The 26,222-nt window shown below is 40.7% G+C and overlaps 1 protein-coding gene across 3 annotated transcripts in view; it reads right to left on the reverse strand.

Annotated features, from left to right (window-relative positions):
• The window catches only part of LOC139456221 (unconventional myosin-XVIIIa-like), a 153,069-nt gene that overhangs the window by 84,606 nt on the left and 42,241 nt on the right, over positions 1 to 26,222 (reverse strand). For 2 of the 3 annotated variants that reach the window (XM_071237804.1, XM_071237805.1), the window contains exon 1: positions 4,782 to 6,656. The exons of the other annotated variant lie outside the window; for it this stretch is intronic. In XM_071237804.1, coding sequence (XP_071093905.1) covers positions 4,782 to 6,296 — 1,515 coding nt within the window. In that variant the 5' untranslated portion in view covers positions 6,297 to 6,656. Of the gene's footprint in view, positions 1 to 4,781; positions 6,657 to 26,222 lie in introns of those variants that run through there. 3 annotated transcript variants of the gene reach the window in all.

A 26,222-nucleotide genomic window follows, 5' to 3' on the forward strand; every position in this document is an offset into this window, starting at 1 on the left:
ACACACGTAAAAAAACAAGGTTTTATTCCTAACATCTTCACTCTTTCCTGAATCTTCCACAGTGGTCTATGGCAAGGAGAATGTCCTAAGCCCTTACTATTTGTAATCTGAGCGGTAGTAACAGTTGCTGCTTTGCACGCCTATATTCCTCCTTGAGAACATCCAATCTCATTCAAAGTAAATGGTGCATGGACGCCCAAGCAAAGGTCTCTCTAAACTTACATTTATCAGTATCAGTTAGAGTGGCTGTCGCACAACTACAACTCGCACAGCAGGGGCCCTATTGCTTCACAATTCAACAAATAAATAATGTTAACCAATTGCTATGATGCAAACATTAGGTTGATATTTCAGTTTTTTCTGTCCCTAATAAACTGTTTATGAAATTACCAACTGAATGGTGTTGTAGACATATTTACTATATTTGAAGATAACACCCTTGTAACTGGCCAAGCAGAGGCTGGTTAATGTGATTTTTGGTTAATGTATGTCAATAGCTTGTTCATTAGTTGACATTTTATTGCCAATTTTTTATCTTTTAATTGTCCTCAAAAGCAACGCAGTTTTGGGGATTTTTCTTTGCCAACACATAAAATTAAATATCCTGAATGTCTCTAAATTGACATATAGACTAGATATCTGGAATGACAATGGACACACTTGCCTGAAACTGTCTGTCCTGTGTCAAACATGTAAAAGTTGTCTTTTGAAAGTACAAATGTCTTATATATAAATATTACAGTTTTTTAATACAGTATCATTTTCTACCATTTTACGTAGCCAAAGATTTACATTTAGTCAGAATATGAAGGTAAGATTAATGATACAAGATGATGAAATCAGACAACAATTTAACAAGTTCCATGCAATGAAAGAAAAATATGGTAACTGTAAGGGAAGCATTTGAAGATCATGTCATCTATATCATCTGCAATGCATGTGTGTATGAGTGAATGAGTGAGTTTGGTTTTACACCGCTTTTAGCAATATTCCAGCAATATCACGGCGGGGAACTCCACAAATGGGCTTCACACATTGCACCCATGTCGGGAATCAGAGCTGGGTCTTCAGCGTGATGAGCGAACGCTTTAACCACTGGACTACCCGACCGCTCCCTGTGTGTATGAACATACAAAATATAGTCTATATTTCTAATACCCTTCTCGGGGCAGTTAGGTAGCTTAGTAACAAAAGACAACAGTTCTCTGAGGTTATGTATACATTCCTGAAACCTAAAAAAAATATATAAAAAATAATAATAATAATTCATGAATAACATAACCCTTTTTGTTTACTACACTCTGGAAACAAAACCTAGAGTACTAGCAGAACTTGTTTCTATATCATCCCCAGAGTCGGTTGTTGTGGGGAGAATAACGACTCCATGTGCCCAATCGCCACACACAGAGATCTACATCATATATAATACCATCAAAGGAAGTCACAAGAAAGACTAACATGTAATAGTGTCCCTCCTCAGATTAGGGTATAATTAATCTGTAATACCCGCTCAAAGGCTGTAAGAGCAATCAGCGTGATTGATATGTACAAACTCATAAACATATCCCACAGCTAACTAATCACTGATATCTCTGACCAGTATGTCCACTTACATCAAAGGGATCAAAATGACCAAGTTACCAGCCTATACCTGACCATTACTAGCCATAAACATTCCACTCACTGCAATTACTTCCCTTTGGTGTTGTGCCTGTGATAACAGGATGAACATAACTTTTGTATCAACCCTGGTTATCAATGTCCAAACATCGTCAATTTCTTAAAAGTTGAAATTAACAACTAGGATGAAATTGGCTTTTATTATGGTCAGTTTAGATACCTGTGTTCCCAGTTTTCATTTTGGCATGGTAACAGTGAGTGAGTGAGTGAGTGAGTGAGTGAGCGAGCGAGCGAGCCTTAACGCCACTTTGAGTATTCCAGTTATATCACACAAAACTAGAAGCATAACCAGGCGAACTAAGATTCGAACCCATGATCATTGGGTCCTGGTGTGTCCAAGGGATGCAACTCTGCACAAACAGCACCTTCGAGGACTGGGCCACCCATACCTCAGGCCACGGTAATGGCTACAATTCTTTAAACACCTTAAATTTCAGTTAAAGTTTAAACTAACAAATAGGGTGAAATTCACTCATATTTGTTTTAACAGTGTACATAGTTTTCATTGTGGATCTGTCATTAGCTCCGTAACAGCTACAGTTCTTTAAACATCTTAAATTTCAGTAAAAATTCAATCTAACAAATAGGATGAAATTGACTCACATTTGTGTTGACAGTACACACATTTTCCATGATCTATTCAACCTGAGCGACAGTTAAAGTTGTTCTTTCAACATTGTGAATATCAGTTAAAGTTGAATTAACAAGGAAGGTGAGAATGACACCTGGGCAGTGTTATAGACGTGTTGACAGTGTAAATACCCTCATGGATGCCAGTGTTGTTTCTGTGATAGCTTGTGCACAAGGACAACAGCAGCAAGAGTTATTTTTTAATTTGTAAAACAATGATTGAGACGCCTTCCTATATATTTCTTTGTACGATGTCTGAAAGAAATGGGTTTAACCTTCAAAAACGTATCCCTATTACAAAATAAAACAAGAGTTTGCCACTAATGTGGCTATATCCCCCGCCCCTGTTGCAGAATTTATGACATAATTAAATCTAAACAAACCCTAACCTTTTTTAACCGAGGTGGAACTTGTCATGGAAATTGTTAAGAAAAGAAGAGTTGTTGCCATGGAAAGGTAAAAAATAAAAATTTCTAAAATTTCTAAATAGCAAAAGGCACCAGTTCAGCATGTACTTGACAGGCCTGGAAAGTTTCATGAAAAAATATCGAACGGTTTCTGAGTTATGCTCCGGAAACGATCCCTACCCTCACAGAACCTAAGTCCATCTTGTTGCCATGGAAACGTAAAAAATAAAAATTTCTAAAATTTCTAAATAGCAAAAGGCACCAGTTCAGCATGTACTTGACAGGCCTGCAAAGTTCCATGAAAAAAAAAAAAGGTTTCTGAGTTATGCTCCGGAAACAAAACGTGACGGACTTTGTTTGGCGGGGGATAATTATGGGGGGAAATTGAAAAGTAGAAATAGTCTCTTCTACAGACCCTTAGTATAATAAAACACTAAGACAATATAATTAATATCTTACAATCAGCCCCATTTTAGTCTCAGCTCAAGCATTACTCTCTCTCATTCCCATCTAAAGCAGAAATCAAAAGGCTTAAGGTTCCTCTCATGGGTTCCCTTACTGCCTACACTCTGAGCTGTGTCACAAAATCATTTATTTTAAGATAACTTTGATCTTAATCAAGATATGTACACAATCCTTTGTGAGTGAAAGTGAGTGAGTATGGTTTTACGCCGCTTTTAGGAATTTTCCAGCAATATCACGGCGGGGGACACCAGAAATGGGCTTCACACATTGCACCCATGAACCCGGGTCTTCGGCGTGACGAGCGAACGCTTTAACCACTAGGCTACCCGACCGCCCCTACAATCCTTTGTATTCTTGTAACAGAAAAAACTGATCATTCTGATACTAAAATAGCGCTGCTGACAATGACGATGAGATTCTACAACGCTCGTCACAATATGGCTGTGATATTGCCGATGTGATTTTAACTCACTCACTCACTACAACAACTGTCACTGAATATCAACATGTAACACAAAACATGATCATAAAAGAACCTAAAGGTAATCATAAAAAAACTAAGCTGAAAAAAACTCATAAAAACCTGTCTGCCACATTATCCTAAAACTAACATTTTTATATCTGTACATAAAAATCCAATGAAAACACTTTCCAAAAGCTTCACAGCTTCAAGACAATCATAATGTCATCTTTCTGAGGCAACCAACTTGTTATCGTGGCCATACATCAAGATTAATAGGCATCGCCAGTATTCATGATAATCTTCATATATCCAGGTACCGCTAGTCAGATAATAAATGTCATATTTCCTTCCATAAAAGCCATTTTTCAGTTTGAGGTAAGTCTAACATGTTTGAGATACACTCTAAAACAGGCTGGTCAGGGTAAACTTGACACCTGAATACCACCACTTAAAAAACTGGTCGTAAATGTCATGTGACCTATATTCAAGGGAGTATGAAATTCATAATCATACAGTACAGGGTTGCCGCTTTAATACGCCCAAGAATAGCTGAGTCTGTCACTGCTGGTGATCCAAACTGATGATTAGAGGCGTATAAATCCATGAGACACCTGTTTTGAAGATGTTTGTTGATATAGGAATTAATTAATTGTTGTGCCTTTATTCACAAACATTGCTTAGATAAGTAATTAAACTCCTGCTCGGCCCGATTTGAGAAAGTGGGTTCAGTCTAAAGACAATTTGAACAGTCGTTACAGCCATGGTGCTGGTTATCGACCCATGAGCACAGGTATGGTGCTGATAGATCAAGGATCATACTCAGGGTAAATTTGGAATCCTGCATGACTAAGGGAAGCAACTCTGCACAACCAATTGTGCTTAGACCACTGGGCTATTCATATCTCTTTAAGCCAAGTATAAGATTTCGACATTAAGGCAATCTAAGATCCTGGCATCACTAAGGGAAGTAACTCACACAGCCATTTGTTGTGCTTTGACCACTTGGCTACCCACATCCCTTAAAGCCTAGCATAACAATATGAATCCAGAACATGTGTTGTATCAAGAATAGTATTGTTCCTTTTTTACCATCTTCCAAAGAAAAGGGTTGTAATGAAGTGTGCTTTTCCACTTACCGTTATCGACTTCTTATGTGCGGCAGCAAGTAATTCCCTTTTCCTTCGAGCAAAAGCATCCGCAAGACTTTCAAATTCATATCCACTAGGTGACCGTTGCAGTAAGTTTCCTGAGTCTAAACTAATCGATCCGTCCCGAGAAGCACATCTTAAAATCAGAGGTTGTTTGGGTGAATGATTTTGACCAACACTTGTCCTTTGGTAACCATCACTCTTTTTCCGAGAACTATGGAGGTTCGTATGTAGGTTACTCCCACTAGTGCTCCTCCGAACTCGGGAACTATTTTTGTGTAACGACTGATCTGATGCACTGTCTCCAAACAAAGCATATCCACGAGAACGGGAATTTCCACCATAATCAGAATTAATACTCCTGTTGCTTTCACTTCTGCGAAATAAACCTTCCTCTTGACCAGACTGTTGTGACCTTGACCCTCCAAAATCGGAGTTAATACTTCTGTTGCTGTCGCTGCGATAAAATGAGTTCCGCGAATGAGGTCTTTCTATGTTTCTTGATGGAGGTCGGTCAGCATTTCGGGAAGGCGGTCTATCCATATTTCGGGAAGGCGGTCTATCCATATTTCGGGAAGGAGGTCTATCCATATTGCGTGAAGGCGGTCTATCCGAGACCCGTGAAGGTGGTCTGTCTGAGTTTCGGGAAGGGGGTCGGGAGTCTGAATTACGAGATGGAGGTCGGCCTTGTTCTAAATTGATGCTTGTCCCACTTTCCGATCTGCGAACGCGAGACGCAGTATGTAATGCACCATATTCACGATGTCTATCCCCACTGCTGCTGCTGCGCTGCACTCTTTGCTTAGAAGAGGAATTTCTTTCAACGTTAGCGCCACTGGATGTCCGTCGAACATTTTTTGTCTGAGGCGTAGACCGATCCATGTTAACAGACCCACCACTGCTGACTCTTCTTACATTTGTCTTGGATGGGGAATCAGCCCCAGATATTTTTCTGGGGTTTCTTGTAGGGCTATCCAAATCCTCACTCGGAACACGAGCTCGCGGTGAAAATTCGTAACTCAGGTCATTTCCACTTTCACTGCGTCTCACACGAGGTCCCTGACTGCAAAACTCTTCCTCGAAAACCTCAGAGCGCCGTAACCGAGAACAGTGATTACAACCAAGTTTAAGCTGTTCTGGTTCGTTTTCAAATAATATCGTCTTTCCACCTTTAAGTCTCATAGACGCTTCACTACTTTTACCAACAGGGGATGAATCTGTTTGTGAGGATCCGGAACTACTTTTTCGTGATGGTTTACCTCCACTCAGATTAGGAGTAGCCGAACGGTCGTTACGTCCACATGACACGGGGGTCTGTGAACGATCTTCTTCCAATCTCCCACTTTGTTTCCGATGACAATCGGCACTGTGTACCTCCATGTCAAGTTCGTGCTCATCAAATCCATTTGTCCTTGACCTTTGTGACGGGGTCCGACTTTTCTGCCTCGAATCAAGCATATCGTCTCGAGAAAATTCAGAAATTGTTACCAAATCTCCAGACATGGTAATTAGTTTATCTCAAACGACACTTGATTACCGGTAATACAAAAAACAAACAAGTTCTGTCCCCTTCTCGTTACTAACTTGTTATCAACTTACGTGACTTGGAGACGAGGAACTTCGTAACACAAACACAGTGATCCTAATTCAGAATATATTGCCTTCCTTCCACCATGTTTGTTAACAAATCCTGAGCATGTGTGAGCTCTACAGAGAAACAACTTGCTATCAGCTATCAGCTACCCAGTGAAGCATGGCATCTCTTGATAAAATCTGTCTGTAGATTTTGTATTACAAGACCCAGCACACCTTGAAATGGATTCTTTTTGAAATCATATTAATTTCAACCAGGTTATTCCAATAAATTCACATAAATTTTCGTAAAATTTACCACTGGTACATTTCTTGTCAATTTCATAAACACCTTGAATGACAGACGAGGACGTTACAAGCCCCAGCAGTGGTGATTTCAAAGTGGGAGTCAAGTTACAACCAGTTTTCTGTCATATTACAGTAAAAAATCCACAGCCTAGTGACTAGACACAAACACTAAAATATTCTCGTTATATTACAGTCAGTTGTCAGTCATCTTGTCCCATCTGTCACCTTTTCGGTTAAAATGAACAAGAAACTGTCATGGAATGTAAAATATTTCACCAAGGTAAATTCAACTCCGGAGAAAATAACTGACGTGCAATCTGACATGTGTTTATATCCACTGTCACTCCTGGTCAGGTACCACCCCGCTAATAACAATGACAAGCTGCACCCACCGAAATCCACACTCGTACATATCACAAGTATGTCGTAAATATCAAGCAGGCAGCGTCCATTTCACTGTATGTTAAAGAAAGAGTCTCCTCTCAAGCCATGTCCCATGAGAGTCCAATGTATCCGTTTGCATCACAGGTAACGTTGGTTGTAGCCAGTGATGGCACATCATGCTGTAGGCAGAAAGACACTGTCCCTCTCGCAAAGGAATTTTATCTTGGCTATCACAGAGCCCCCTGATGTTTGCACAAATAAAGGATAGAAAATTACTTCAGCGTAATCCTGCCGTGACCGCAGCGATCACTGATACAAGCCTGCCTACTCCTCAGGTATTCAGTGTTTGCGGAGGTGAGCTGGATGTGGTTGGGGGCATGCGAGGTGACGAGCAGGCTCTCCTTACACCTGGCACAACTGCCAAGTTTTGAATATCTCCACAAGAATTTTCTTGGTCATAACTTCCCTTTTCAACAAGGTAAAGATTAAAAACATTCACCTCTGTTTTCCCATGCGTGGTCCTCCATACACAAAGTCCTACCCCGTGTGGTAAATCTTTAACGAAAGTAACATGATTGTCGTCAATTTCACTCTTGTGATTTTGTTCATTGACAATCTGATCAGTCATACGATATGTCAATCAAGTATTTACATGCAATGTAAACTTCTTTGATTATTTCTGTCAAGGTTTTTTTCTGATGCTTTATCTCACATATTTCCTTTCACCCTAACAAGATCTCATAAAATTTGTCAAACAAGGACCCAGAATCCTCAAATTTCAAGCTAACAAAAACCACTTCAATCACTTCTCAATCTTGAATATCCACAATAGAAATCCAGTCAAAACGTCTTTGTTCTTTAAGTTTCATTGACACATGTCAAAACTGAAATGAACACTCAAAGATAAGCAAGTTTTTTTTAAAACATGAAATAATGTTTTCCACATCAGAAATACACAATATCCCAAACACTTGCTCCAAAACAGTCAATCCAAAGTGTCTGCACTTTCACAAGGCTGGGCCAATCAGAGGCTGAACATTCAGTGAGGTGTCCCGACCTTGTGTGGAAGTAATAATGGTGAAATCACTTCTAACACTCACTCATAATCCTCTACTAAGGCCATCCTGTTTATTAGCAATCCCTTAATCTCCTACTGTTTCTTGTTTGATGTAAGTAAGTCAGTTACTTAAGTTCAATCAGTCATACCTAAACCCACAATCACATCCAAGTAAAATGGCACATAGTATCATGTTCCCACATAATCAACACTGCAAATCTTTGCCTCTGATTTAAAAAAAAAATGCAGGGCAATGTCAAGAGTTCAATGTCAATGGGACAAATGGATATTTTTAAAGTTTCTCAAAGCGCCCATTCCACTTTTTTCTCGCCATGTTAGAGTCTGTAACGATGTAATTCAATGACACTTTCTGCACCTTGAGTCAGATAACTGGTCTGTTCAAATTTGAGCAACAAACCTACCCTGCCAAACTTGAACTTTAAGTTTCCCTTCTCCTCCACATACTCAAATGTCACGTCCGTTCATACTTTCTCTGTTCTCTCCTTTGAAGTTTGAATCTGGGTTTCAAATCCAAGACGGTCTTCGTAATTTCTGAAATCTCTTGTAGATAGCACTATCCTGGAGTCAAAATATCTCAGTGTGGTCCAGTCGGTACAACACACATTGAAAGCACTTTCCTACTTAATGATCGTAAGAAAGATGGCCCCATGCAAAGCCTCCTCGTCAATGAAATAACGGATCAAACATAAACACCAGTCCTTCACAAAACATTCACCCTTCCAGAAAAATCCTGGTCGTCTCAAATTCACAGCAGGAATTTAAATCCGTGATATAAGATCCACCATACAATTCTGTTGTCTGTGTTCCAACTGAACATAAAAACTGGGTCACTTTGGAGAAAATATTTACAAAATCACATCTCTGTATTATGTCCCATCACAATGAATCCAACTCAGGTAGGTGCACAGGTAAGTATAAGAAGAGGCTGACAAAGCCACGTTTCTTTTGAGGTCCAAAACCTTTGAGAAAGGCTGTTTAATTGCACCATGAAATCCGTCTCATGCTCTGATTGTGATGATAGGATTCACGTCCATGAATAACAGCTCTCGAATCTCTTTCTAACAAAGGTGATGTCTTAGACAATACAAGATGAACGTCAGATACAACGGAGAGTGGTGATTCTTCTTGAAGAGTTTCTGTCAATCTTATTCACAATGCACGGGTTATTGCCGTCCGAACAGGTTATTAAGTCTCCGTCTATTCTATGTCGTTTCTCTTTGCTTGACAGATTACAACCTCTCTGAGATACATACATCACCTAAACATCTCTGTCGCTTGTTATTCATGATATTTACATATTTCTTACGGCACTGAAAAGTTTCTCTCTGGGTCACCGACTTATATAGTGTCACGTATGATACAGTGTCAGTCTCAGCATAACTTATCTTTTTTGAGTTAGTATATCAAAAAACATTCAAATCCTTTTTTTCATTATAAACACATTTTTCACAAGTTTAAATCTGATAGCAACAACCTTTCAGCAACAAAATGTTATCTGCTACGTTTCAAACACCATTAATCCAGGAGTATTCCTGTCTTCTCTCCGAGGCACTCATTTCAAATTCTCTTTAAAATCCCACACCTCATGGTTGTCAATTTCAGTCAGTAAGCTGTCAATATCGTGATTCCTTGTTGTCCCCTTTGCACTTTATGATACAGATTGACATCTATTTCCACACAGCAACGTCGCTAACGAAGGTAATGGCCAGATACTTGCTTCCCCAGACAGTCTACCTGTAGACTTTGTGCCTGTGTATATTTCACTAGCTTGTCAATTTCCCAAGTCAGTTCAAGGGTCAAGTCTCCAAACCCATGAGAAACATGGATGGTATCACCCGACAGTCCAGGCCTGTTCCAAGTCGCTGTCAATAACACCTTACACCTCCACAGTTCAAGTAAAGCCAATTTGTAGATCTGAGATTACATGTTTTCTATCAAACCAGTCTACCACGTTAACCACTTGTCCAAAGCCTTTAGCAAAATGTCCTTCTGTATAATAAGCTCGGCTGATTTAAGTACGCATTTTAACTCAAAAATCAAAACAGGATTCTAAATGTAAGTCCAGACAGCTTCTCTCTCGTAAAGCAACTTAAAAGATATGTCCTTATCTACAGCATGTGTAAGATCTGATAACAAGGCAGAATCTCACTGATCTCTATCCAAGGTACATAGCGACAGTGAAATGTACAACATCACCACAAAGGACAGCCTGGTTATGTAATGCATTGTCAGGGAGGAGTGTAATTGATCATTTGTCAAGGGCTCTCACTGTGTGACAAGCAGTTACACCGACTTACATCACATGGACAGTCTGACATATCACTGGATAGCCAACAATGATGAGAAGGTGCCATGGCTTAACCAGAGAATTAATGTACTGCTGTTGTTGTATACTAGTTATTGTTTTGTATGTATTAAGTGTCCAGGGTGGGATGAATTTTCATCATGTAAAAATTTTAGATTATGCTTTGCAATATTATGAGCATGTGGTTGTGTTTTTAGTGTGTTTGTGTTTGAGAGTGAGTGAGTGAGTGAGTGAGTGAGTGAGTGAGTGAGTGAGTGATGGAATGAGTGAGGGAGGGAGAAAGAAGAAAAACGAGGTAGAAGAGAAACCAGGGAGAGAAGAAAGACAGAGGAAAGAGCAAGAGTGAGTGAGTGAGTATGGTTTTAGCAATAAGCCTGCAATATCACGGCGGTGCACACCAGAAATGGGCTTCACACATTGTACCCACGTTGGGAATCGAACCCGGGTCTTCGGCATGATCAGCGAACGCATTAACCACTCGGCTACCTGACCACCCAGACTATAGGACTAGTGCCAATTTCTAACACTGTTGATACAAATAATAATAATAATTTAAAGAAAAGAGGCAAGAGAAGAGAAAAAGATGAAAAGTGAGAGAAAGATGAAAAGAGAGAGAAGAGAGAGAAGAGGAAGAAGAGAGAAAAGAGAGAGAAAGAGAGAGAGAGACTGCCTGACTGACTTACTGAAGATAACCTAGTTGACTGTCTTATCTTCTGAAAGCTTCATTACCTTACAACAATAAATCCAATGGTATGATTGTTATAATCACTGTTACATTCATGGTGTACTGAATCAGACAAGTTCTATTTGTTACACCGTGACATCCACAAACATGAATAGCATGCACCTAACACATGTATGTTCAACTCCAGTCCATCACCATCATATGTCTCAAAGCACCATCTCCTACAGATTATAGTCTTACAAAACATGTTACATGTAACATACAGCCACCATACTGGCTTACAGGATATCTACTTCTCCCAACCAGTGAACCCCCAACTGTAATATGAACCAAGACATTTCTTTAGTCCTCAGGCAAGATATCAAAGCACAAAGCACCTTGATGCCCAATACCATACAGCTAGAATGACAGATGTTTGACCGTCCCCCCAGGCAATTAGACAACCGTCTCCTCCTCAGTCAGTTGACCTCTTGCAATGGTCTCCTTGACCAGAGGTTCAACAGCCTCCTGCCTGGATGACCATCAGGTTTACATCAAGTATCCCTGCTGACCAATGTCCAATCTACCTCCTCCTCATATTCACAGTATGGCTGACATATGGCAGCTCCGAATCCGGTTCGCCCCGATTATGTTTCTAGGTTTGTCAGCACCATGCTTGTGGGTTTCACCGAGGGGTAAACATCTGAGACCTGCATCACTTCGGGCTTTCCTCCCACTAAGCTGTCAAGCCGTGATATAACTGGAATACTGTCAAAAGCGAAGTTACACCCAACTCACTCACTCACTCCGTACATCCCTTTCCTTGCGACTTCCAGGTATGTTAGACTAACATTTAGTCTTTGAAGTGGATATTTTTTTTGACTCTCCAAAACTTATTTTGATTGATATGCGCATATAGTTGACCAGTAATCTTACCTATCCCTGCCTTCAAGTGTTTTGTCAGCCCTTGTCCACAACCCATCATCCATACACACACTCTGACCTCAAAGACCACAACAGCTGACCAATTAAAAAACCATCCTTCTATTCTCCCTGGCAAGCCATCATCCACACCTACATCAACGCACACTCACATCCACATCCACACTCCCACCAACACCCAAAGACACACACCCCTACATCTACAGCCACATCCACACCCCATGGATCAGCACATACAGTTGACCAATGATACCTCCCATTTCTTCTCCCTATCTGCCTTCCACACTCTGCCCTTGCCCACTCCTCATCATCCACACCCACACCCACACCCTGCCCCACGCCCACACCCTGTCCACACCCACACCCTGTCCACACCCACACCCTGCCCCACGCCCACACCTACACCCTGTCCCACACCCTGCCCACACCCACACCCTGCCCCACACCCACACCCTGCCCATACCCACACCCTGCCCCACGCCCATACCCTGCCTACATCCACACCCTGCCCCATGCCCACACCCTGCCCAACAACCACACCCTGCCCATACCCACACCCTGCCCCACACCCATACCCTGCCTACATCCACACCCTGCCCCACACCCACACCCATACCCTGCCCCACACCCACACCCATACCCTGCCCCACACCCACACCCTGCCCCACACCCACACCCTGCCCCCCACTCACCACCCACTCATGCACCCACACCTTTGTTGGGAAGGAATGTGAACAAGATCCTTCCTTAGCGACAGTTTCTAATTTTTTTAGTCACCATTATTAGCCACCCCGCTAAAATAACAGGTTTTATGTCCACGATATATATTCCCATATTATTCGTAAGAAGAAATTGTATTTTAGTTACAAATTCTTCTTTTCTTCTCCCTGTCTTTTACCAGTCTACCGTTGTCCACAAGACATTATCCACACCCTCATCCACACCCACATTCTCACACACACAAGCATGCACGCAACCATACTTGCTACCATGCACGCACACAACCATGCACGCAATCACGCATGCAACCACACCAACACCTCAACGACCTGCACATACACATTACCAATAACACAACCCTTTTCCTCTCTCTAACCCAGGAGCGGTCAGGTAGCCGAGCGGTTAAAGAGTTCGCTTGTCATAACAATGACCCGGGTTCGATTTCCGACATTGGTATCATGTGCGAAGCCAGCGTTAGAAATTGTCACTAGTCCTGTAGTCCTTACCAAATTGCCCAATAAGTAAAGGCATCCTAAGGACTAGTAGAAATTGGCCAATTTTAAGGGTTTTGCTAATAAGTTATCATCATAAGGACTAGTGGACAAAAACTGTTAGTTTCTAACCCTGGAAGCCCATCTCTGGTGTCCCCAGCTGTGAAAGTGGCTCACTCACTCACTCACTCACCCATCTCTGGTGTCCCCCGCTGTGAAAGTGGCTCACACACTCACTCACTCACTCCATGTTCCACTACCATTCAGCCCTTGACCACTGACCATCGTCCCTACATCAACACACAGGTGAACGCAATGGGTTACACAAACACCAAAGTGACCTTGGTCAACACGGACTCACCTCTCCCTGTATCACTGACCACTGACCACTGACCCATCAGCCTCTACATCAGGGCCTGGGAATTATTTCAACATTCTCACAAACTAACACCATCTTTTCCCACCTTCCCCCAAATCCTTCTTTGAATTGAGGTCTTGTCTTGAATGATATTCAGCTCTTTGAAGTCCAACAAACAGTAGTTCACAAAGCAGTCTCATATTAGTGGCAGTCAAATCATCAGACCCTCCATGCCTACCAGAAACTTGCACAATTGTAACAGGCTCCTAACTCAAAATTCAAACTTGCAGTCATAACTGTTAATATGAGCAAGTATGTCTTTTTGATGCTTTCAGCAATATTCCATATTTGGCTTTACATATTTTGGGAATCAGTTGGAATACAGACCACCAGATTGTCCTTCCACCATATTGGTCAGGAATGTGCACAAGATCCTTCCTCATCAGTAACAGTTTCTAATTGTTTTCATCATTATTAGCCACATAGCTTAAATAAGACTTTGCCCCCACAATTTTTATTAGCATATGATTTGTAAGTAGAAATTGTATTTAAGTTAGTTTTCATAAAAAAAAGAATATTTAAAAAATTAAAGTGAGTGAGTGAGTGAGTGATTATGGTTTTACGCCGCTTTTAGCAATATTCCACCAATATCATGGCGGGGGACACCAGAAATGGGCTTCACACATTGTACCCATGTCGGGAATCGAACCCAGGTCTTCGGCGTGACGAGCGATCGCTTTAACCACTAGGCTACCCGACCGCCCCTTAAAAAATTAAAAGTGGGAGAGTTGGTGGCTATGAAACTATGTCATCGAAGGGTTTTGGAAAAATCTTTAGGACATTTTGGAAAACAATGAATCGAAGTCCAGGGGTAGAAATTAACCAAAAAAGTCTACAAGCCCGAATAAAGATAACATGTAGTTGAATCCCCAAAAATGTTTGAAATCCTACTGGCCCTAGGGATACTTTTAACATCGATTAGCGGGATCGGGTGGTCAGGCTCGCTGACTTGGTTGATGCATGTCATCGTATCCCAATTGCATAGATCGATGCTATTGCTATCAATCACTGGATTATCTGGTCCAGACTCGATTACTTACAGACCGCCATCATATAACTGGAATATTTTTAAGTGCAGCATAAAAATACAAACAAACAAAACAAAAAGTATTGACAAAGCTTGTCCTCACTAGTGCTCTTTTCTATCCCTGAAGTTGTAGAATATGGCTCAATTTGAACCCCTGCAGTTGTGGTACTGATTTCTCCAGATTGACCTTTCCCTGGGTTCAAGTGGGTCCTCCTTCACCCCTCCAACCTATCAGCTACCAACACCCTGGATGTAAGTATATGTATGCATACCTCTCCACAACACTTCTCTGTGTCCTGTGTCATATACAGCAGATATTGTCTATATCAACCTGTCAATCACCACTTGGAAGAGTTCATTCAATTAATGAAGAAATACTACTTGAAATATAGCCAAATGTGGCATTAAACATTAAACAAAGTCTCCTGTTTGTGAGGGTTCAAGATCATGAGATACGAAGAGCAATACAAATGAAATATCTTTTGTGATGCCTAATTTCTCATATTATCTTATATCCCCAAGATAAGGATTTGTTTGTTTGTTTGTTGTTTAACACCACACTCAGCAATATTCAAGCTATATGACGGCAGTCTGTAAATAATCGAGTCTGGACCAGACAATCCAGTGATTGACATCATGAGCATCGATCCATGCAGTTTGGATACAATGGCATGTATCAACCAAGTCAGCGAGTCTGACCACACACACCCAGTAGTCGCCTTTTACGACAAGCATAGTTGCCTTATACGGCAAGCATGGGTTGCTGAAGACCTATTCTACCCTGGATCTTCACGGGTCCCAAGAAAAAGAAGATCAGTGGTTAAAAAGAATATGAAAGGGATCGCTTGACAGTATTGGCCTCCTGCAGTCTTTACATCACTGCAACATGTCTCCAGTTGCATTTGGAAGAAAAACTAGTATACCCGTATGAAACAAACCACTAGTCAGAAGCCTGAGACTAGTAAAATACTGTTCCGTCAAGTAAGCTCAGTTAATAAAAATCCATATCAAAATAATATTAAAATCTACAGAAAATGATACCAAGGGCCAAATTTGGGCAATTAGGCTCAAAAGTCTTTGACCCAGACTGGCACACACAATTTAAATTTTATTGACATTTGTGAAAAATTTGATTGCACAAAACCAAAGAAAAATGCCTCATTAAACACGGATATTTGACATAGTTTAGCCTCTGTTTCACAAATCAGCAAGCCTGGCTTTTTACACTACCAATACCCTCAGGTATGTCACATAGAATACCAATCATTTTCAAATTACCAAAATCCACCTGTGCCCTTATCGCAATTGACAAGCGTCAATTTCACAAATAAGTGAAATACCTCCTACACAGCAATACCTACAACAAGGCATAGCTTAGCTATAGCCTTAGGATTTACCTGGTCAATTCAAACCCATTACTACTAGATAGCGCCTGTTTGAATGGGCTTGCCAGGCACAAAACTGTAACAACGTGTCTATGCTAAATGCCCTAAATTTCACGTCTTTCATCCGCAAATGTTTGAGACTCAGCCAATGAAAGATTGTAAATATCAAATGGGTGCAGCTCAGAATCTACATTGTAAATCAATCTACACTAGAAGTATTTCTAACCCTGCTCCAAAACTTTATTAGCCACAGTGCAATAAAACTTTGTCTATGATTTATGAAAAACTAGGACAAAACCATTTCAAAACCGTTGAGTCATGATCTCAGACAATTTTAGTTCCTCATTTTACACAGATTTAGGTGCTCTTTTACAATACTTCACCAAGGTAAGGCATTTTATTTTTTATTAGTTGGATCACAAAATTTTGGGCCTAAAATTCAATGTAGGTGGTTGATCAGGGTTAGAAACTAACAGTTTTCGTCCACTAGTCCTTATAATGATAACATATAGCAAAACCCTTAAAAAGGACAAATTTCTATTGGTCCTTATGATACCTTTACCATTGGGCACTTTGGCAAGGACTATAGGACTAGTGAGCGAGTGAGTATGGTTTTACGCCGCTTTTAGCAATATTCCACCAATATCACGGCGGGGGACACCAGAAATGGGCTTCACACATTGTACCCATGTCGGGAATCGAACCCGGGTCTTCAGCGTGACAAGCGAATGCTTTAACCAATAGGCTACCCGACCGCCCCGACTATAGGACTAGTGCCAATTTCTAATGCTGTTGATACAAATAATAATAATAATTTCAGATTGGTAACGCTACGAACAAACTGATTGATTATATAACAAAACAAAAGAGTTTTATTATTATTATTCACAATTTCTTATGAGCAGTGGAGATAAAATCACATTGTTTTAATAGAATTTTTTTTCAAAAGTCTTCTTTTTCATAATTCAACAAAATTCAGTAGCCATGTGATAATTCAAAGGCTGGCTAATTTTTCCAGCACCTGATACAATTTACACCATTCCCTCATTTGAAGATGAACAGTTCAGATTTCACATTTCCTTGTCATAACTTAAAAATACAGACTTTGGGGCTTCTATATGGAACTACAACAGCAGTCAACCTCAATGCCCCGCAGTGAGGACACCCAGCAATGTCTAACACTATTATTACTTTCCATCCCTCGCCACTTGAGGGGTGGTCGGGTAGCCTAGTGGTTAAAGTGTTAGCTCGTCACGCTGAAGACCCGGGTTCGATTCCCGACATGGGTACATTGTGTGAAGCCCATTTCTGGTGTCCCCCCGCCACGATATTCCTGGAATATTGCTAAAAGCGGCGTAAAACTGTACTCACTCACTCACCTCGCCACTTGAAATAGAATCACGAAATATGACGATTATTTATAAACGAAAATAGCTGCATGTGTGCTAATCCGTATAAAGTGAAAACAACCAATTCCAGACTTATATTCAGCACTGTATGCATCTGAAACTTGGTTATGGCGCTTTAAATATGTGCACGATTTCTTCTTTCATTTCGTGCTGGTAATGAACATAAGCTGCTATATATAGCCACTTGCAGTCACCTGACCACCGACCCTTACCCACATTGTAACCAGTACATCAAAACTCAATAATGTTTATTGTTAACAAAAATTGATATTTCTTGCACTTTGCAATTTTTGCCATTACTGTAAGTTAGTAACATTCCTTATCAGAGGAATGGCTTCTTTTCACGTAATAAGTATGAGCAAACATGCAGCTATCTTCAATAAATAATAATCGCGATATTTCGTGATTCTATTTCAAGGAGCAAGGATAAGTAACATCCCTCCCTATATGGTTCATCTCCTGCTACAACAGCACCTGCAGCGACCTGCATCATTCATCACACAGAAACACATGGACTCGTGTAATGCAGCTCATTGTTACATTGCGTGGAGACAGATGCTATTAATATTCTGCTAAGGAATGTTTCTGGGGTCTTCTCTCCCTGAACATCCATGTTGAAATGTACCCTGCCTCACTCTCAATGTCATATGTCTTCTGTTGCAGCCCTCCAGCAAGAATATCAAGTCAAAGTTCAAGTAAGTTGTCTCCCTTCATCTGTCTTCACTCACCTGTATTTGCGGTAATCTTTATAAGTACCCCTAAAGACTGAGTGAGTGAGTATGGTTTTATGCCGCTTTTAGCAATATTCCAGCAATATCACGGTGGGGGACACCAGAAATGGGCTTCACACATTGTACCCATGTCGGGAATCGAACCCGGGTCTTTGGCGTGACAGGCGAACGCTTTAACCACTAGGCTACCCGACCGACCCCTACCAAGACTGAAAATTTACATGACAGTCATAACGTTCCCCAGCATTTGACAGATTATTTTACACCAAATAGCAGTGCAAGATGGGAGTATAAATAAAACTAATTAGTATCAAAAAAGATTTAGTTTCATAAACGTTTAAAGAAATCAAATTTTGTTCACAACTGCTCAATCTCTGAATTGATTTTAACTCATGTTTTCTTTGTTTGTTTGTTTGTTGTTTAAGGCCGCACTCAGCAATATTACACCTATATGACAGCGGTCTGTAAATAATCGAGATGGACAAGACAACCCAGTGATTGACATCATGAGCATCAATCCAATCAATTGGGATACAATGACATGCAACCAAGTCAGCGAGCCTGACCACCCGATCCCATTAGTCGCCTTTTAACTCATGTATAGTTTTAAAAAGCACCCCACCCTTTATCAATCTTTAATGCATACAGCAAATGATATGCCACTGAAAAGCTTCTATTAATACCCCCATTTCACTATGACCACGAATGTCCCGAATCGTCAAATGATATAATACTGAAAAGAAGCTAGGGGACACCTGATATTTTCATACAGCTATAGCTAATCTGTCAACCAGATTACTAGGGATGAGTATTGGAGGTTTAAAGTGTATCACAATATTTTACAATGCACAAGGCTGTATTTCGATATGTATGAAGATATATTGTATAATTCTAAGTTTTTCATTCAGGAACAAATATGAAACACCAGTGAATGAATTGAAGTTCAGAAATGGAACAAAACTAGTTGCTGGTACAATATGATGTTTCTTCAAAAAATATTCTCCAGATGCAGGCTCTGGACATTTGGCATGATAAATATCGCCATTTGAAATCACCCAATATACCGAGCATTAAAAAATATATTGTGATACATATCGTGGAAAGAGTGAGTGAGTGAGTTGGGCTTAACACCGCTTTTAACAGTATTCCAGTAACATCACGACGTGTCAGCTTAATGTGGGAGGAAAGCCCGAAGTGATGCAGGTCTTGGACGTTTTCCACTTTGGTGAAACCCACGAGCACGGGTATGGTGCTGGCAAACCTAGAAACATAATCGGGGCGAACCGGGATTCGAACCCACAATCATAGGTTTCTGGCGTGCCCAAGGGATGCAACTCTGCACAGCGAATCACGGCGCCTTAGATGACTGGGTCACCTGTGCCCCTTATCGTGGAAAGAATGAACCCCAATTGACCGATACACCGATAATACTGCACCCGTAGTAATTAGTGCCGTATGTAAGAATTGAAATGTCTGTGTAATGAATATTGTGTTGGCAGACAAGGAAAGTTGCGAACACCATGAATCAACCCGGCAGGTGCTGCCTCTTTGCCCAAGCCTTGTCAGAGTGACTTCTTTAAGAGCACAGAAATAGGTCTACCCTTATCAGCGCATGTTATCTCTGGGTTAACACTTACTTAGTTCATATTTTAGTCAGTGTCTGACATCACAGCAACAGTGTGGCTATTCACGCTGGTCTATCACCACACATGTGTCAACTCTACAATGTCTGGTCTGTCAACACGCGTGTGTCACTCTACAATGTCTTGATTATCAACACGCATGTGTCACTCTCCAGTGTCGTAAAGCTGGTAAGATAGAGAGAGATGAGATTAATATCTGCCACAGCAGCCCCACTTGTGTTGAAGCCTCTTCCTGGGCCTTGTTACACAAAGTAATGGTTGCTCTAAGACGATCGTAGCTCCCAAACTTTAACATACCGTATTTCCTCTATTAGATGCCCGGGCTCTACTTATTTCGGACAAACCTTTGACCCGGCTTCAATTAGAGGCCCGGCGTCTATTGGAGGCCCAGCTTCTATTAATACCCCCATTTCACTATGACCACGAATGTCCCGAATCGTCACAAAATAGAAGAGAAAGGGAGTCCTCATTATGTAATTTAGGTCCCAAAAAGGGATCATTAATTGTATCAATTGATCGACCCGGCGTCTATTAGAGACCCAGCGTCTATTAGAGGCCCGGCTTCTATTTCTTGCACTGAACAATTGACCCGGCTTCTATTTCTTGCACTGAACAATTGACCCGGCTTCTATTAGAGGCCCTGCGTCTAAAAGAGGAAATATGGTAGACTTACAACCGTCGGAGCACTACGATTGCCTTGTGGAACGGGGCCCTGGTCCCTTCTTAACAAAGCAATATCTTAGTGGCTTTGGTGTAAGGTGATCTTAACACCCATTCCTTAACATTGACTTACATCAACCGTAGAGCAAAGATCACATGACACCTCGGGGCCCAAGGTCTTTGGGGCTGTTCCACAAAGCAATCTTAGCACTTAGGGGATCATAACTCCCATCCTTTTACCTAGACTTACGATATTTGTAGCGCTAAGATTTCTTTGAGGAAGGGGCCCTGTTTATACAAAGCAAACGCAGCACAAAGACATTCCTATTCTGTAACACTGACCAATGACAGTGTTAGTGCTGAGATCACTTCGTGGACTTGGCACAAGACCCTACTTTATAAAGCAATCTTAACTCTACTACCTCCAGTAAAATATCCTGTCCATGAAGATCCAAACTGTGTGATTGCTTGTGAAACAAAGTCCTGGGCCCATTTCATAAAAGGATCTTAGTGCTACGTTTGTCTAAGTCTGGGAGTCTCAGATATCTTAGCATCAAGATCGCTCTATAGACGGGGCCCTGTTTAAAGTGGTCTTACCCACAGTGAACAAACTTTCGTAACAAACTTTCGTAATAGATCTTCAAACACAGTGCCATGTAATTTGTTAAATTGCAAGCTACCAGCAATGATGAGCACTCAGTAATATTCCAGCTATATGACAGCGGTCTGTTGAAATCGAGTCTGGACCAGACTATCTAGTGATTGACATCATGAGCATCGATCCCTGCAATTGGGATCGATGACATGGAGCAACCAAGTCATCGAACCAGACCACCCGATCCCGTAAGTAACCTCTTATGACAAGCACAGTCGCCTCCTCCAGCAAGCATGGGTTGCTGAAGACCTATTCTACCGCAGATCTCCACAGGTCCAGTTTGACAGGGTCTTCTTTGTTTATTACTATTAGTTTGTTGTTTAATGCTAAACTTAGCAATATTCCAGCTATATGACAGTGGTCTGTTATAATCAAGTTCAGGCAATCCATTGATTGATATCATGAGCACCGATCTACGCAGTTGGCAGTTTGACAAGTGAACACCTGAACAACAATGCTACCCACCACCCTCATAGCTCCAGTATCCCAAGACATCATGTATTGAATGAGTACAAGAAACAGAATCTCATATGACATGTTTTCATGATCATGTCATCTTGTACTACTCTTGGTAAGAAAACAAAATATTTACCTATCTACTAGACAGTAAATAATACAGCTATATCCACACCACACTGACCTGATATCTCATCATGAACAGTAACAACCATCCACTGTCAACAAACAGACACGATGGATTTCAGGGAACAGAATCTGTTTGTTTTATATCACCCTTGTCGTCTACAGTATACCCTGTGGGAACTAGCTCCACAGCAATCGTAACTTACGCGTAAACCTCAGTGATAGACATTGGCACTAGTCCTGTAGTCCTTGCTAAACTGCACAATTGTTGAGGTATCATAAGGTCGAGTAGAAGTTTGCCATTTTTAAGGGTTTTGCTATATGTTGTCATTTTAAGGACTAGTGGACTAAACGTTAGTTTCTATCGCTAAAACCTACGTCACCCTACAGGGGATACCCACTTAATGTCGCTAATATTTCTCTGTTGTTTTCATCAGAGATATTTACCCTGTTGTCATAAGAGTGAGTGAGTGAGTTGGGTTTAATGTCATTTTTAACAGTATTCCAGTTATATCACAGAGTGTCAGCTTAATGTGGGAGGAAAGCCTGAAGTGATGCAGTTCTTAGATGTTTACCACTTTGGTGAAACCCACGAGCATGGGTATGGTGCTGACAAACAAGAAACATAATCGGGGCGAACCGGGATTCAAACCCACAATCATAGGTTTCTGGCGCACCCAAGGGACGCAACTCTGCACAGCGAATTGCGGGCCTTAGATGACTGGGCCACCCGTGCCCCCCCGTTATAAGAGGTATTGGCCCTGTTGTTTCATCAGAGATAGACCCTGTTTTCATAAACGGTATAGAGGTAGTTTCCTGTTTCCACTAGATATATTAACTCTGTGTTAATTAGAGATATTTGCCTATTGTTTTCATAAGGGATATTTGCCATAATGCTCTTATAAAAAAATATTTAGACAATTGTTCTTCTTACATATATTTGCTTTGTCATAATCATGATAAGAAATATTTGCCCTGTTGTTTTGTAAGGGGATATTTAAAATTTGTTTTATCAAATGAGATATTTTCCCTGTTTTTCGGATGAGATATTTGCCCTGTTATTTTCCTTAGAAATTATTCCATTTTTATTGGAGACATTTGGCCTGTTGTTTTGATAAGCAGGTGTAAGAGCAAATATGGCTTTACAATTTTAGGTGAAGCTGTATCTAATGAATACTAAACAGTGTCAGAAAATTCAAGAAAAATTTGTAATTAACTCAGCTTTGAGTGTGCACAACTCAGGAACACTGACGCCTTAGTCTAACTGGCAAGTTCTGTGTGACGTACTCGGGTGACCTTGCCTCCGGACTTACCCGAGCCTGAAGCAAAACCTCACACAGACAAATGCACCCGATTGTTTATCTTGTTTTTTTTTCACTCTTACCACATACACCAAGGTGATTACGCCCACCCTAACACTCAAATAAACATCACGGTTCACTATGTAAACCTACAAATCCTTTCAAATCACGGTCTACAGGTAGGCTGGCATTTATTGCATGACACTGGGGGTGAGTCAATCAAGTATAAATGAAGTATCTATTGCTCTGTTGACTTTTGTTTGTTGTTTTTGTTGTTTAACGCCGTACTCAGCCATTTCAGAAAAGTCTGGACCAGACAATCCAGTGATTGACATCATGAGCATCTGTCTACACAATCGGGATACCATGACATGCATCAACCAAGTCAGTGAGCTGACCACCCGATCCCGTTAGTCGCCTCTTACGACAAGCGGTCACCTTTTAATACACAGCCCTAGCACTCAGCCATTTCAGCAATGATGACGGTCTGGACCAGACAATCCAGTGATTGATTCATGAGCTTTGATCCACGCAATTGGGATACCATGACATGCATCAACCAAGTCAGTGAGCCTGACCACCCGATCCCGTTAGTTGCCTCTTACAACAAGCATATAAGTCACCTTTAATACACAGCACTCAGCCATTTCAGCAATGATGACGGTCTGGACCAGACAATCCAGTGATTGACATCATGAGCATCGATCTATGCATTTGGGATACCATGACATGCATCAACCAAGTCAGTTAGCTGACCACCCGAACATGTTAGTTGCCTCTTACTGAAAATGATCTCCAAGACAAGTTGGGCACTAGATAGTGTCACAGACAGTACTCATTTGGGCTGTTACAATTCACTTGTGGATTCGATGAATCGAACCCTATCCATTCAAGAATTGAATTCATTATTCATGGCCACAAGAATCGAATATTTATGAATATGCAGTCAATTGCATTTGTATACCCTGTACCTACAAATATCCTTAAGAACATATTATATGCATAGATTTCTGCAACAACAACACTCCTCTCATAATATTTAATTTGACAGTAATCTGGTCACTGGTCACTGGTCACTGCCACATTTGAGCAGATACTAAGAACAGTATAAGAACAGTATAAGAGCAGTATAAGAGCAGTATAAGAGCAGTATAAGGATAAGAGCAGTATATAAATGTAATGTTATTGTTATTGTTTCACTGAATATGACAAATAATACATAAACTGCTGACTTGTTACTGTATTCCTGAATTGATATTCGTTTTCATTACCCTATATTCATGATACGAATCGTATTCGCCTCATAGTGTATTTGTTGCAGCCTTGTATTACTTGACTACCTTCGAAGTCACAATTGTCCAATATACTGCCATTTTTCAATACCTCACTGACGACATGTAGTGATAGAGATGACTTGGTTACACAGAAACAACTACTTAGTGTGTATGTATGCTGTAGGGTAACAGGAGGTCTCGTCAAATTGCACGAAGGTGACGTGATGTTCTGGGCGTTATGTTGTGTAAAGGGTGATGAATATTTATGATGCTGAGGAGACGAAGCATTCGCTGTTACCTGTAGTCACGGGACATGGTCACCGGCCATTACTGTACTTCACAGTGACGTGTACTTGACATGACACCCAGGGGCTACAGGAAAAACATGGGGGGATGGGGACAGGGATGGGGACGAGGATCGTTTTTTTTGGCAGGCATATTTATCACCCATCGAGCACAACACGTACTTTACTGTAGAGTTTTTAAAAAGATTACAACATTTCTGCATACAAGTATCATGAGTGAATGAGTGAGTGAGTGAGTGAGTGAGTGAGTGAGTGAGTGAGTGAGTGAAACGTTGTTTTGTCATCAACCACCGAGCACAACACGTAGTTTACTGTAGAGTTTTTAAAAAGATTACATTTCTGCACACAAGTATCATGAGTGAGTGAGTGAGTGAGTGAGTGAGTGAGTGAGTGAAACGTTGTTTTGTCATCAACCACTGAGCACAACACATACTTTACTGTAGAGTTTTTAAAAAGATTACAACATTTCTGCATACAAGTATCATGAGTGAGTGAGTGAGTGAGTGAGTGAAACGTTGTTTTTTGTCATCACCCACCGAGCACAACACGTAGTTTACTGTAGAGATTTTTAAAAGATTACAACATTTCTGCACACAAGTATCATGAGTGAGTGAGTGAGTGAGTGAGTGAAACGTTGTCTTGTCATTGTCCATTTTGGCTGAAATGTTCGCACACCAAATGCCATGACTCCCTAAATTGTATTCCTACATAGTTAACAAAATTGAAATATATTAATGACACATTTATGCAGAAAGGTAATTTCTATAAAATCTCTCCAGGAAACTATTTCGTGTTGTGCTAGTTGGGTGATAAATGTGCCTATCACGGGACTCCATGTCTATCAACTATTGCTTTACTGAAACAGTACAAACAGAATTTTGAAGCTACATATCTAAGAAAAAGAAACATATTCTATTACAATCCATCTTTTAGCAGTAAAATACAGAGTTTCTGAACACCAAATCATCACAAATACTTATATTCTCATACAGCAGAGACCCCTATCCTCTCCAACCAGTCAGTGAGTCAATGAGAATGAATTTGCTTGACAACGGTATAAGGATCTATACCGAAACGTCGCTTTTCACAGTATTAAAGAAGTTGTTATCCATAAAAATTGTGTCTATCTTGTCAGTGAGTATGGTTTTACAATGTTTTTAGCAATATTCCAGCAATTTCACGTGGGGGGACACCAGAATTTGGCTTCGCACATTGTACCCATGTCGGGAATCGAACCCAGGTCTTCGACATGACGAGCGAACGCTTTAACCACCGCCCCTCCTCTCCAACAAAGAAAGAGAGATAATTTATAAATACTGTCATGTATTAGTACACAGCCTGCTCCAGTAAGCTCTCCCTCACGTTTTGAAAATAAAAATGTCCTGTGTACTTTAATAAAAAAAACACATTGTAAAGAAACTCAAGATAAACATGTTTAAAGTGGAAAGGGTAGTCGTTAATCAGCACCACCCTTGAACTTCTGACTAAATAATCAAACACAGTATCGAAACTTTCAAGCAGAAATTTACACAAAACCACCTCCACAAACGACCAACTGACAAAACAAAGTTTAA

The sequence above is a fragment of the Haliotis cracherodii genome, unplaced genomic scaffold (assembly GCF_022045235.1).
Source record: "Haliotis cracherodii isolate W230 unplaced genomic scaffold, xgHalCrac1.p SCAF_11, whole genome shotgun sequence".
Classification (NCBI taxonomy): domain Eukaryota; kingdom Metazoa; phylum Mollusca; class Gastropoda; order Lepetellida; family Haliotidae; genus Haliotis; species Haliotis cracherodii.